This window comes from Trichomonas vaginalis, chromosome IV, assembly GCF_026262505.1.
Source record: "Trichomonas vaginalis G3 chromosome IV, whole genome shotgun sequence".
Lineage (NCBI taxonomy): Eukaryota > Parabasalia > Trichomonadida > Trichomonadidae > Trichomonas > Trichomonas vaginalis.
The window spans coordinates 23,115,045-23,128,541 of record NC_067206.1 but is presented as its reverse complement, the minus strand read 5'-3'; the positions used below and the strand labels follow the sequence as shown (position 1 = coordinate 23,128,541).

General features: G+C 30.9%; 7 protein-coding genes across 7 annotated transcripts, besides 5 other annotated features; 5 read left to right on the top strand and 2 right to left on the bottom strand.

Annotated features, from left to right (window-relative positions):
• Positions 1–44: 44 nt before the first annotated feature.
• Positions 45–4,733: a mobile genetic element.
• Positions 1,084–1,662, top strand: TVAGG3_0152260 (uncharacterized protein; the record flags this gene model as incomplete). The annotated part of the gene is made up of 1 exon (XM_051224707.1): positions 1,084–1,662. One exon carries the CDS (start codon positions 1,084–1,086, stop codon positions 1,660–1,662), a length of 579 nt encoding a protein of 192 aa, XP_051109693.1.
• Positions 1,747–2,088, top strand: TVAGG3_0152250 (uncharacterized protein; the record flags this gene model as incomplete). The annotated part of the gene is made up of 1 exon (XM_001291093.1): positions 1,747–2,088. The coding sequence occupies one exon, from the start codon at positions 1,747–1,749 to the stop codon at positions 2,086–2,088; it is 342 nt and encodes a 113-aa protein (XP_001291094.1).
• TVAGG3_0152230 (phage tail repeat-like family) lies at positions 3,891–4,733 on the top strand (the record flags this gene model as incomplete). The annotated part of the gene is made up of 1 exon (XM_051224706.1): positions 3,891–4,733. One exon carries the CDS (start codon positions 3,891–3,893, stop codon positions 4,731–4,733), a length of 843 nt encoding a protein of 280 aa, XP_051109692.1.
• Positions 4,734–5,482: 749 nt separating this feature from the next.
• Positions 5,483–5,512: a terminal%2Cinverted (terminal inverted repeat of MuDR-3_TvMULE3 transposon ID:TVAGG3_0152210).
• Positions 5,483–6,188: a mobile genetic element.
• Positions 6,159–6,188: a terminal%2Cinverted (terminal inverted repeat of MuDR-3_TvMULE3 transposon ID:TVAGG3_0152210).
• A 1,485-nt stretch (positions 6,189–7,673) lies between these two features.
• On the bottom strand, positions 7,674–8,342 carry TVAGG3_0152200 (uncharacterized protein; the record flags this gene model as incomplete). The annotated part of the gene is made up of 1 exon (XM_051224705.1): positions 7,674–8,342. One exon carries the CDS (start codon positions 8,340–8,342, stop codon positions 7,674–7,676), a length of 669 nt encoding a protein of 222 aa, XP_051109691.1.
• Positions 8,343–8,511: 169 nt separating this feature from the next.
• TVAGG3_0152190 (uncharacterized protein) lies at positions 8,512–9,566 on the bottom strand (the record flags this gene model as incomplete). Its single annotated transcript, XM_051224704.1, has 1 exon — positions 8,512–9,566. A coding segment is annotated over one exon (1,055 nt), but the record flags the coding sequence as incomplete, so codon positions are not given.
• A 635-nt stretch (positions 9,567–10,201) lies between these two features.
• Positions 10,202–11,269, top strand: TVAGG3_0152180 (Prim-pol domain family; the record flags this gene model as incomplete). The annotated part of the gene is made up of 1 exon (XM_051224703.1): positions 10,202–11,269. A coding segment is annotated over one exon (1,068 nt), but the record flags the coding sequence as incomplete, so codon positions are not given.
• A 29-nt stretch (positions 11,270–11,298) lies between these two features.
• Positions 11,299–13,497: part of a mobile genetic element that runs on past the window's edge.
• TVAGG3_0152170 (uncharacterized protein) lies at positions 12,106–12,513 on the top strand (the record flags this gene model as incomplete). The annotated part of the gene is made up of 1 exon (XM_051224702.1): positions 12,106–12,513. The coding sequence occupies one exon, from the start codon at positions 12,106–12,108 to the stop codon at positions 12,511–12,513; it is 408 nt and encodes a 135-aa protein (XP_051109688.1).

Sequence of the window (13,497 nt, the reverse complement as noted above, 5' to 3'; positions counted from 1 at the left end):
CAAAGGAAAAATTAATGAAAATTACATATTCTGAATGTTATTTAAATTCAATCACTGCAGCAATTGGTAAACAGAATAAAGGTAAAACATTAACGATATTAAAACAAATTATCATTATTGCTAACACTTCACCCTATTCACATGTGTTAATTTATATCAACCGTTCAGGTTCACCTTCAGATGATACATTTGAATCTTTAAAGCATTTAATCAAAATTCCAATTATTTATTTATCACAAGAAGAAGCAGAAGATTATTTAAAAAACTTTTTAATGTATAAAGAATTATATAATACAATCAAGAAGCAAGGATTAGAGGATAAAATTATTGATAAACAACGGGGTGAATTATTTGAAACACTTTCTATTTCAAATTTTGATAGAGAATTTTTGCATTCACTCATTTTTCTAGATGATGCAGTGAAATCAAAACTAATAACAAATGAGAAATCATATTTTAATCAGTTATTAACTCAATGTCGACACATTCAGTGTTCATTCTTTATGGCTGTTCAATACTTCAAAGCATTAAGCACAAACATTAAATCAAATCTATCAACACTTTTCATTTTCAGTGGGTTTAGTCGTCAACAGTTGAACGTTATGCTTTATCAAGTGAATTTACCAATGAGCATTAATGAACTTTACACACAATATCAGCAATTAGGTGAACATGGAAAAATAATAGTTGATTTAAATAAAGGAAGTGTTAAATTTGATTAACTTTTTATAATTAATTTTTATTTTTTATTTATAATTAAACATGACAGAAATAGCAAATCTTCTACAGGTTCCATTAAAACAAGGGACAAACAAAAAGGGTGCATATAATAGAACTATGAAAGTTCCAGACGGAATGAAAGAATTAGTCCACATTGTTGCCGGTCTTCAAAAGGATGTTAAACAAATGAGAAACGTTTTAACATTACCAGAAGCTCAAGCATATGCCAAACGTCATGGTCCAAATTGGGAAGCACATGAAGCAGACATTACAGGACCAAATGGAAAGCCTGATGGAATAAATGAAGTCTTTGTTACTGATGGTCAAGGAAATATTAAAGTCATAAATGGGTATAAATTAACAATGACGGATTATCCTAAACGTAAAGCATATAATGAACGTTATCCTATGAAATTTGATGTAAATGGAAAAGCTGTTAAACAACATATCGGAGACAGTAAAGATGGACCAATTCTTTCATACCGTCATAATCCATATTCTTATTTCAATGAAGAATTAAACGCTATTGAAGAAGGACCAAACGGATTACCTCAATATGTTAATCAGTTTGATGGTCAATATGCAAATTTGAGACCTGAAATTCCAGCTAAGAAATTCTTTAAAGTTGCTTTATTCGATCCAGTGTTCAATGAACAGAAAGAAGCAATGAAAGCAGAATTTAAACCAATTCAAGTGGCAAGAATTTCTTCATCTTCACTTTCAGAAGCGTTCAAGGAATTGATAAAGAAACCACTTTATTCTCAACAAGGTTATAACTTTGATTTAATTAAAGAAAGTGATAGACGTAAATTAGAAAAATCAGATGGTTTTAAGAATGCATGTAATGAAATGATTAAAGATATTGTAAATGATAAAATAAGACTGGAAGAAACTCAAATCATTATCAATAACATAATTGGTGCAGTTACAAAGAAAGTATAAGCAAACAAGGATGAACCTTGGGATATTACCGTAACAACTAAATAAAACTTTAAATATATTTTTCTTTTTTTTATTCAATTATAAATGAGAAGACGTTTCACAAGTCAAAAGAACACTAACGCAAAAGCAGAGATTACGGTTGGTTATAACGTAAATGATGATAAATCACGAATTATTCAAAATGTTAAAGTTAATGTTAGCCCCGAATTAACAAGGTCAGCAACACAGTCCAATTTATTAACTCGTGACTTACCGAAGAATGAGGAGAATGAAGAAAACCATGAGAATGGAGACCCAATCATTTTATCTGAACCCGGTAAAGAACCTGTTGAAATTCCCACTTATCCAACATACCCCCGCCTCTTTCATCAAACATCGAGAACCCAGGAATCTACGATTCCAGTCGCAATGCGCCATATAAAGTAGACATTAATTCTGAATTAATGAAAATTTACCGTGATATAATAATTAATAATTATGATTCAATAATAAATTTAATTGACCAATCTGGTTTAATTATTTTACCTTATGAATCATTAATTCACATTATCGCCATTCTTTGTGATGTTCAAGATTCAGACGTTAAGATTCAATTTTTCATAGATGATGAGGTTTCATGCTGCGGAACAGTTGCAAAAATAAATCCTATAAAGGATATTAGCACAATTAAGATATCAAAGAACGGAGCAACAACTGAACTACATTTAACTTATAATAACATATACAATAAAATAGTTGATGAATATAAAATATCACTTGAAAAATTCTTTGTTAAGACTATTTAATATTCAAGCATTAACATTATCGAATAATAATCCTTTGAATCATAATCAATAATAATTGACCTTTCACCAGTTTCTATCATTTGTTTTATTTCTTTTTGTTCCCCACTATCCGGATCGGTCATTGTAATTGTTTTTGTTATAGTATCAGCTTTATCTTTAACTTCAATCTTTTTTCCATCAGGATATTTAAACCAAAATTCCAAAAATTCGATATTGTCAATCTGTTCATATTTTAATCTATCAATTACATTTTTAATACCATCTGAAAATCTTATGAAATGGTCATTATATGGGTTTGATTGAACTAAATTTGAATGAAGTGAAATATAACCCGATGATGAATATGACATCGACTCATATTTTCTGAAAACACTAAAATTTATAACATGAATGAATTTCTTATTCGTTGAATTTATGAATTCTTGAGGTAATCTTATTCTAGTTTTATTTATCACTGGAAAATAACGCTTTACCATATTTTTAATCGTAATAAAAATGTCAATTATCAATATTATTTCGAATAATAGCTGTGAATTAAATTTAACAGTTAGCGGAATTTATAATGTTACTCTCGTTTCTGTGAGTGGTAAATTTAATTCCATTCTTTTAGACCCTTCAGATTATATATCATTTATTAAAGATGACCATGAAAAAACGTATGATATGTATATAAATAATGTGATAACGAAATGGGATATTAACACGATTTTAAGTTATTTAAATGAATCATTTATCGTATGGTATGAAGAAAATTTTAAATCAAAACCTGATAAACTTTTTGAACTTGATGAAATAAATAACCTTATTAAATTTCCGCTGAAAATTAAATTTTGTACTCCTCATCTTCGTTCATTGTTGGGGATATTAAATTTTGAAAAAGATGTTGGGGATGTTTTGTATTCTGACACTGGTTCCAATTTCATTTTAATCAAATGTGATAAAGTTAATACCCCAATGAGATTTTCACATCAAACATTAGACCCTAACTCTTACCCATCAATACAAAACATTTTATCCATCAACTTAAACACATTTTCTTTATCATATCCGTTTCAATTATCCGGGAATTCATTTATTCTTCATTCAAAAGATTTATCAAATATTAAATTTAGAATAACTGACCTATTTGATTGTGATTTAGAATTCATGAATGAAATATTATGGCAATTTCAAATAGAAAAAATAGCTGATGAGATAACAGATTAAATATTTATTTTTAAATCATAATAAATGATTAAACAACAGCAACCACAACAACTTAAGGCACAAAGCACCCAGGTCCCTCAGACCATTACATACGCCATATATGCATATAATTCAAAGACGGCAGAACAAACGCAAAGGTTGAAATATGGAGATTTGGAGATAGTATTGAAAAATGAACATTTCGAATTCGTTTGCAAAGGTGGTGCAGTGATATCAAATATAAAAGAAATTTTATTTATGAATTCAAAAATTAAAGGAATAACGGATGATATAACATCAATTCCACCAGAAGAACAGAGATATTACGCATTAAATGCATTTCCTAAAGTTTTGAAGATTGGAAGATTTAATTTAAATGAGGAATTCATAGAAGGTTTCCTAAATGACATAATGAAGAAAGCAGATAAGGAATATGTGGTTAGTGAATTAAATAAGAAGGCAAATTTGGTTTACGTTGATGAAAAAGATAAAGAAATTAAAGAAATGGTTGAATGGTATCATGAATGGACATTGGAGACTTTTAAAGTTAAAGCTGATACAGAATGGGTTTCAGGATGTTTAGACCTTAAAGCAGATAAAACTTATGTTGATGAAAATTATGCAAAGAAGTCGGAAGTAAATGATGTGATTACAAGCATGAAAAATGAAATACTTCAAACATTATATCCTGTTGGTTCTATTTATACATCAATGAACTCAACAAATCCATCAACAGTTTTAGGTTTTGGTACGTGGAAGCAGATTGTAGATAAATTCTTATACTGTGCTAGATATTCAAAGCAAACAGGAGGTTCGAAGAAAATTAAAGAAGCAAACCTTCCACCGCACACTCATACAGGAACTACAAACTTTTCTGGCGACCATATACACTCATTAAGAGACCACCCATTATACAACTCAGAATATGAAGTTGGCTATGACGTTTTATCTCCAGATTATAACCATTCAGCAAAAAAGACTTTTCGACCAACTGAACCAGGAGGAAATCATGTCCATACTTTCACAACAAATCCAACAGGTTCGGGTAAAGATTATATGCCACCATTTGTGACTGTATTCGCATGGTACCGCATTCATTGAATGAACTAAATATATTTATGTCTGTAATTAATTAGGTAATGAACTGCAGAAATAAATGTTTACGTTAATGTTTACGAAAATTAATGATTACGTTAATGGTAGAGATGCGATTTTCGGAATTTTTTTAGCCCTGGGATGTCATAACCGCTGCGGTTTTGTAAAATTTGGGATAAATTTTGACAATCCATTTTTTGTGGGATGTACGTTTATATCAATTTGCTGAACACATTACGCAGCCCTGGTCACTCAAAGGCCAGGGCATACAATTACAAAATAGTAGAGTGAGGCTCTTCTAATTTCTTCCAATCACAAGGGAAGATCTTAGAAGAGCCTTACTCTACTCGAACACATTACGCAGCCCTGGTCACTCAAAGGCCAGGGCATACAATTACAAAATAGTAGAGTGAGGCTCTTCTAATTTCTTCCAATCACAAGGGAAGATCTTAGAAGAGCCTTACTCTACTCGAAACACATTACGCAGCCCTGGTCACTCAAAGGTCAGGGCATACAATTACAAAATAGTAGAGTGAGGCTCTTCTAATTTCTTCCAATCACAAGGGAAGATCTTAGAAGAGCCTTACTCTACTCGAACACATTACGCAGCTCCTGTTCAACAATGAGCAGGTCTTTACCACTTTGAGAGGCTTTCGCTCGAGTTCTGATGCAGATCCCAACGCGCGAGAGTCTCTCAAGCAAGCTTCTAATTTGTAGCTAGAGTTTCACTCTTATGAACTGGCAGCCAATTTGAGGAGTAGGGGTAATTTTAGCTAAAAGTGACACACCCGTGAAGGGTGTATTACCGATCGGTAATTTCGACAGTTTAGAATTTAAAATTTTTATGGAACTGTTGCGAGTTTCATAAAGAATTTAAGGAATATAAGCAAAGATTTGAATCAAAATCTTAGACCTAAGCCGCTCGATTCGCTCGCGGCTTTCTTTATTATTTTAAATTTGCATATTTCCATCAAAAGTTCATAAGGTAAAAAATTTCGTTTATTTTTTACTAAGAAAAAAAGTTTTTGATAATAAATTTATTTTATTTCGAAAAAAGTTGCAATAATCGTAAAAGGGTATTGATAGGCTTGCTAAAGTAACTAATTTTAGCTGTCAAATACTTTTGTATTTTGAAGTAAATTAAGTAAATTTGTTTTTACTTTTATTTCGAAAAAGTAACAATAATCGTAAAAGGGTATTGATAGGCTTGCTAAAGTAACTAATTTTAGCTGTCAAATACTTTTGTATTTTGAAGTAAATTAGTATAAATTTGATATTATTTAACTCCCTTTGAAAACCTCAATTTTCCATACAGAGGGAACGGGAATAGCATCCAATATTCCCTGAGAATGGTTGCGCATTCTCAGTTCCCTCTATATTTCGAACGAAGCTCTCATCAGTCTTTTTTTTAATACTAAACGTTTTTTTCCCTGTCACTTTTAGCTAAAATTTGGGTTTGCCGCCAATTTGAGAGACTTTCGCTCGAGATCTAATGAAAAATCAGAACTCGGCCAAAAATCGCCCAAACAGGCTTGTAATTCGTAGCTCTAGTATTGATCGTATGGATGTGTAGCCAATCTGAGAGACTTTCGCTCGATGTCTGATGCAATATCAGACATCGAGCGAAAGTCACTCAAAACAGCTTAGACATGTCTATTTTGACGGCATTAAATGATTTCATAGGAAATGTCTCAGTTGTTAATTAAGTTCACGTGAGCTTTTATGAATGAAAATAAGTAAAAAAAGAATTTTCTCAAAAAAAATTGTGTACGCATTGAAATTTTTATCTATAAATTTAGATATGTCGTCAATAATATAATATAATTTTAAATTCGTGGAGTACACTTGGGATAATTGAATATGGGCTACTCCATCCCAACCTCTCAAACTTCCTCTGAATTTGGACAAGGTATCCCAATCCCAAAGACCTATCTGAATAAAATGAAATAAGTATATTATATATATTATTTATTTGCTAATAATGAGCATAAATCGCTAAAATTATGAAGAAATTAAAAATTAAAAATTAAAATTAGAAAAAATTGTTGATTTAATGAGAGAATATTGTATAAAAATAGAATTATTAGCTAAAATACGTATTAATTTTATGATATTTCAATCACATTAACGAAAATCGCCCATTTTTAATTCAAATGGGCGGGAAAAAAATAAAATTCCAAAAAAATTGAATTGGGGAAACGATAGGGGATGGGATATGAGAAGCCCCATATGTTTGGGAATTTTTCGCATCACTAGTTAATGGTTTCAGGTCATTCAATAATTAATTATTTTTGAAGAACTGAAGGTGTCACCATGTCACCATGTGTCACCAGGTTATTTAACTTCTCTGAAAAAATGAGACAACATGACATTTAGACAACAACATAAGAGGATTAATGAGGAAGGCAGTTATGAATTATTTTTGAAGAACTGAAGGTGTCACCATGTCACCATGTGTCACCAGGTTATTTAACTTCTCTGAAAAAATGAGACAACATGACATTTAGACAACAACATAGGAGGATTAATGAGGAAGGCAGTTATGAATTATTTTTGAAGAACTGAAGGTGTCACCATGTCACCATGTGTCACCAGGTTATTTAACTTCTCTGAAAAAATGAGACAACATGACATTTAGACAACAACATAAGAGGATTAATGAGGAAGGCAGTTATGAATTATTTTTGAAGAACTGAAGGTGTCACCATGTCACCATGTGTCACCAGGTTATTTAACTTCTCTGAAAAAATGAGACAACATGACATTTAGACAACAACATAAGAGGATTAATGAGGAAGGCAGTTATGAATTATTTTTGAAGAACTGAAGGTGTCACCATGTCACCATGTGTCACCAGGTTATTTAACTTCTCTGAAAAAATGAGACAACATGACATTTAGACAACAACATAAGAGGATTAATGCAAAAATAAATTCAAATCATACTTTATAAAGCATCATTTACAGGTATTTCATCGTCAGTAAATGAATCATCATTATCGTTTGGTTCAACCTGTTTATATAATCCTTTCATTTCTTCTTTCAAAACATAACACCATGTTTGTTTACCGTCTATTCTTATCTGTTTCCTATCACATTTATCCTTAATACTCATTTGGAAATTCTTGTCTTTCATGTCTGATGGTTTGCAGAATAGAGCATTTTTACATATCATACCTGCACACAATTCATCATAATGTGTATTTATCCATACATCTAAAGGATTTGTGGATAATTCAATTAAATCTTGTTTGGCTTCAGTCATCGGTATGATTCGTACATTAAATGATGAAAGGTCGTAATTGATAAAATATGTTAAAAGGTTATCATAAAATTCCTTAGTGCATGAATCCATTAAATTCTTGAAGTAATCAAATTGACCCTTAAATTTACCATTAACTCTTAAAACTACGTATCTTCTGTCTCCAACTTCAATTTTGACAGGGTAAACGTTATTAGTTACGAAAATGAAGTTTGCAACGTTCTGAGCAGTTCTTCTGGGTTGATTCTTTTCATTAGTTCTAATCTCATTATCCGTAATAATTGATTTCAAAGCGTTGAAGTTTGCGAGTCTGTCTTCACCTACATTCTTGAGTTCATTAAGTACAAGAAACATTTTATTTTCAACAACTGAATTGAAATTACCCGTTAGCTCACTTATTTCAGTAATGTTTTTACATGAATAACCAGCGAGAAGTTCAGAAATAATGTCTGTAAATCTGTTTTTACCTGTTCCCTGAAGTCCTTTCAAAATAATTGCTGTTTCATTCTTGATTCCAGGATGTTGAATCATTGATGCAATCCAGCCGAGAAGGTATTTATACACTTCATCGTTATTATCACAAATGGCTTCTTTAATGAAATTCATAAACATCTCAATTTTTGAGTAATCAGGCTTTTCAAGAATGTTGTATTTATAACCTTGAAACGTTGAGAAAACATCGGGGGAATCAGATTTAAAGCAAACACCCTTAACGGTTAATGAGGATAATTGATTTAGTAGTACGTCCCATGCTGTTATTGTTTTACCTTCTTCTTTAAATAATTTAATCATTTTGAGTGACTCTTTCATGTTTGATTGAAGAACAAATGATATTTGATTCATTTTATCATGAATATTATAGTCCTTTTGAATGAAGTATTTGTTTCCATAATCTACAAAACGGATTACACGTGATAAATCCTCAATTACTTCAGAACTGTTTTTATACCGATGATTTTCAGCCCTGCGTCTAATATCTGTTATCAAAAACGAGTCATCAAGTTTGATATCAAATGTTATTTTTGGCTTACGTAATAAAGGTAAAACATATTCATCATAATATTCCTTTTGATAAAGTTTTAGAATCTTCACTAAAACAAATGGAGAAGTCATTAAATGTGCATATCTACTACGTGCTTTTTCAAAATTACTTTTTGCATTTTCAGTTAAATTGCAGAAGTTATAAACGTTATCATATGCTTCATTAATTAAATGATTAGGTAACGAATTAATTGCTTGAAACAGTGTGAATAATGTAACTTCTTTTTCTAAATTCATGTTTCCACCGTCATTATGTACTTCAAAATCACAGATGCCATCAACTATGCTCTGGGCAAGTTTATCGTCAATGTTTACATCTTTGTTTTCATTCATGATAGTCTTTATTTCTTCGTTCTTCTGTTCAACTCTTACCTTAATATTCAAATCATTTAATATATCATTCACTGTTCTGGTTAATGTTGAATCATAACTTCCATGAATGAATGAGTATGTATTGATTGGTTCTGATGCATTCTTGCGAACTCTTGAATCGGCCATAACCACTAATGAACGCTTTGAATCATCCATTGAAGTCATGATATCGATATCATAATCATTGCAGGAATAACATTTAATCATTCTGTTCGAGGTTGAATAGAAGAAATTAGTGTTGCAATAAATGTGAAGACCTCCTGAAGCAGTTTTAACGATAACATCTTTATCCGAAAGTTTTGATAAAATATCTTTTCTAACTGTTTCTTTAAGTTCATCATTGTATGATTTATTGATATCAACATCTATAATCGTTAAATTTGAAATTTTATTTACTAATAAAGCCATACCAGTTTTCCTTCCTCTTCCTCCATCATGTTTGAGGTAGTTATGTAAATCAATCTTGTTTTCACCAATTCTTTCGTTGAGGGTTTTAGTTTCTGCCACAACTAATTCCTCAGCTAATGAATCAATAACTTGTTCATCAGAAATGATAAAGTTGCTGTTGTTGTTTGTTGCTGTCATTTATATAGGAATAAAAAAATAAAAATAATTTTAAAACTAACTTTATTTTTGAAGAACTGAAGGTGTCACCATGTCACCATGTGTCACCAGGTTATTTAACTTCTCTGAAAAAATGAGACAACATGACATTTAGACAACAACATAGGAGAAAATTTGATGCAGTCCAAAAATAAAGTTAGTTTTAAAATTATTTTTATTTTTTTATTCCTATATAAATGACAGCAACAAACAACAACAGCAACTTTATCATTTCTGATGAACAAGTTATTGATTCATTAGCTGAGGAATTAGTTGTGGCAGAAACTAAAACCCTCAACGAAAGAATTGGTGAAAACAAGATTGATTTACATAACTACCTCAAACATGATGGAGGAAGAGGAAGGAAAACTGGTATGGCTTTATTAGTAAATAAAATTTCAAATTTAACGATTATAGATGTTGATATCAATAAATCATACAATGATGAACTTAAAGAAACAGTTAGAAAAGATATTTTATCAAAACTTTCGGATAAAGATGTTATCGTTAAAACTGCTTCAGGAGGTCTTCACATTTATTGCAACACTAATTTCTTCTATTCAACCTCGAACAGAATGATTAAATGTTATTCCTGCAATGATTATGATATCGATATCATGACTTCAATGGATGATTCAAAGCGTTCATTAGTGGTTATGGCCGATTCAAGAGTTCGCAAGAATGCATCAGAACCAATCAATACATACTCATTCATTCATGGAAGTTATGATTCAACATTAACCAGAACAGTGAATGATATATTAAATGATTTGAATATTAAGGTAAGAGTTGAACAGAAGAACGAAGAAATAAAGACTATCATGAATGAAAACAAAGATGTAAACATTGACGATAAACTTGCCCAGAGCATAGTTGATGGCATCTGTGATTTTGAAGTACATAATGACGGTGGAAACATGAATTTAGAAAAAGAAGTTACATTATTCACACTGTTTCAAGCAATTAATTCGTTACCTAATCATTTAATTAATGAAGCATATGATAACGTTTATAACTTCTGCAATTTAACTGAAAATGCAAAAAGTAATTTTGAAAAAGCACGTAGTAGATATGCACATTTAATGACTTCTCCATTTGTTTTAGTGAAGATTCTAAAACTTTATCAAAAGGAATATTATGATGAATATGTTTTACCTTTATTACGTAAGCCAAAAATAACATTTGATATCAAACTTGATGACTCGTTTTTGATAACAGATATTAGACGCAGGGCTGAAAATCATCGGTATAAAAACAGTTCTGAAGTAATTGAGGATTTATCACGTGTAATCCGTTTTGTAGATTATGGAAACAAATATTCATTCAAAAGGACTATAATATTCATGATAAAATGAATCAAATATCATTTGTTCTTCAATCAAACATGAAAGAGTCACTCAAAATGATTAAATTATTTAAAGAAGAAGGTAAAACAATAACAGCATGGGACGTACTACTAAATCAATTATCCTCATTAACCGTTAAGGGTGTTTGCTTTAAATCTGATTCCCCCGATGTTTTCTCAACGTTTCAAGGTTATAAATACAACATTCTTGAAAAGCCTGATTACTCAAAAATTGAGATGTTTATGAATTTCATTAAAGAAGCCATTTGTGATAATAACGATGAAGTGTATAAATACCTTCTCGGCTGGATTGCATCAATGATTCAACATCCTGGAATCAAGAATGAAACAGCAATTATTTTGAAAGGACTTCAGGGAACAGGTAAAAACAGATTTACAGACATTATTTCTGAACTTCTCGCTGGTTATTCATGTAAAAACATTACTGAAATAAGTGAGCTAACGGGTAATTTCAATTCAGTTGTTGAAAATAAAATGTTTCTTGTACTTAATGAACTCAAGAATGTAGGTGAAGACAGACTCGCAAACTTCAACGCTTTGAAATCAATTATTACGGATAATGAGATTAGAATTAATGAAAAGAATCAACCCAGAAGAACTGCTCAGAACGTTGCAAACTTCATTTTCGTAACTAATAACGTTTACCCTGTCAAAATTGAAGTTGGAGACAGAAGATACGTAGTTTTAAGAGTTAATGGTAAATTTAAGGGTCAATTTGATTACTTCAAGAATTTAATGGATTCATGCACTAAGGAATTTTATGATAACCTTTTAACATATTTTATCAATTACGACCTTTCATCATTTAATGTACGAATCATACCGATGACTGAAGCCAAACAAGATTTAATTGAATTATCCACAAATCCTTTAGATGTATGGATAAATACACATTATGATGAATTGTGTGCAGGTATGATATGTAAAAATGCTCTATTCTGCAAACCATCAGACATGAAAGACAAGAATTTCCAAATGAGTATTAAGGATAAATGTGATAGGAAACAGATAAGAATAGACGGTAAACAAACATGGTGTTATGTTTTGAAAGAAGAAATGAAAGGATTATATAAACAGGTTGAACCAAACGATAATGATGATTCATTTACTGACGATGAAATACCTGTAAATGATGCTTTATAAAGTATGATTTGAATTTATTTTTGCATTAATCCTCTTATGTTGTTGTCTAAATGTCATGTTGTCTCATTTTTTCAGAGAAGTTAAATAACCTGGTGACACATGGTGACATGGTGACACCTTCAGTTCTTCAAAAATAATTCATAACTGCCTTCCTCATTAATCCTCCTATGTTGTTGTCTAAATGTCATGTTGTCTCATTTTTTCAGAGAAGTTAAATAACCTGGTGACACATGGTGACATGGTGACACCTTCAGTTCTTCAAAAATAATTAATTATTGAATGACCTGAAACCATTAACGTAATCATTAATTTTCGTAAACATTAACGTAAACATTTATTTCTGCAGTTCATTACCTAATTAATTACAGACATAAATATATTTAGTTCATTCAATGAATGCGGTACCATGCGAATACAGTCACAAATGGTGGCATATAATCTTTACCCGAACCTGTTGGATTTGTTGTGAAAGTATGGACATGATTTCCTCCTGGTTCAGTTGGTCGAAAAGTCTTTTTTGCTGAATGGTTATAATCTGGAGATAAAACGTCATAGCCAACTTCATATTCTGAGTTGTATAATGGGTGGTCTCTTAATGAGTGTATATGGTCGCCAGAAAAGTTTGTAGTTCCTGTATGAGTGTGCGGTGGAAGGTTTGCTTCTTTAATTTTCTTCGAACCTCCTGTTTGCTTTGAATATCTAGCACAGTATAAGAATTTATCTACAATCTGCTTCCACGTACCAAAACCTAAAACTGTTGATGGATTTGTTGAGTTCATTGATGTATAAATAGAACCAACAGGATATAATGTTTGAAGTATTTTCATTTTTTCATGCTTGTAATCACATCATTTACTTCCGACTTCTTTGCATAATTTTCATCAACATAAGTTTTATCTGCTTTAAGGTCTAAACATCCTGAAACCCATTCTGTATCAGCTTTAACTTTAAAAGTCTCCAATGTCCATTCATGATACCATTCAA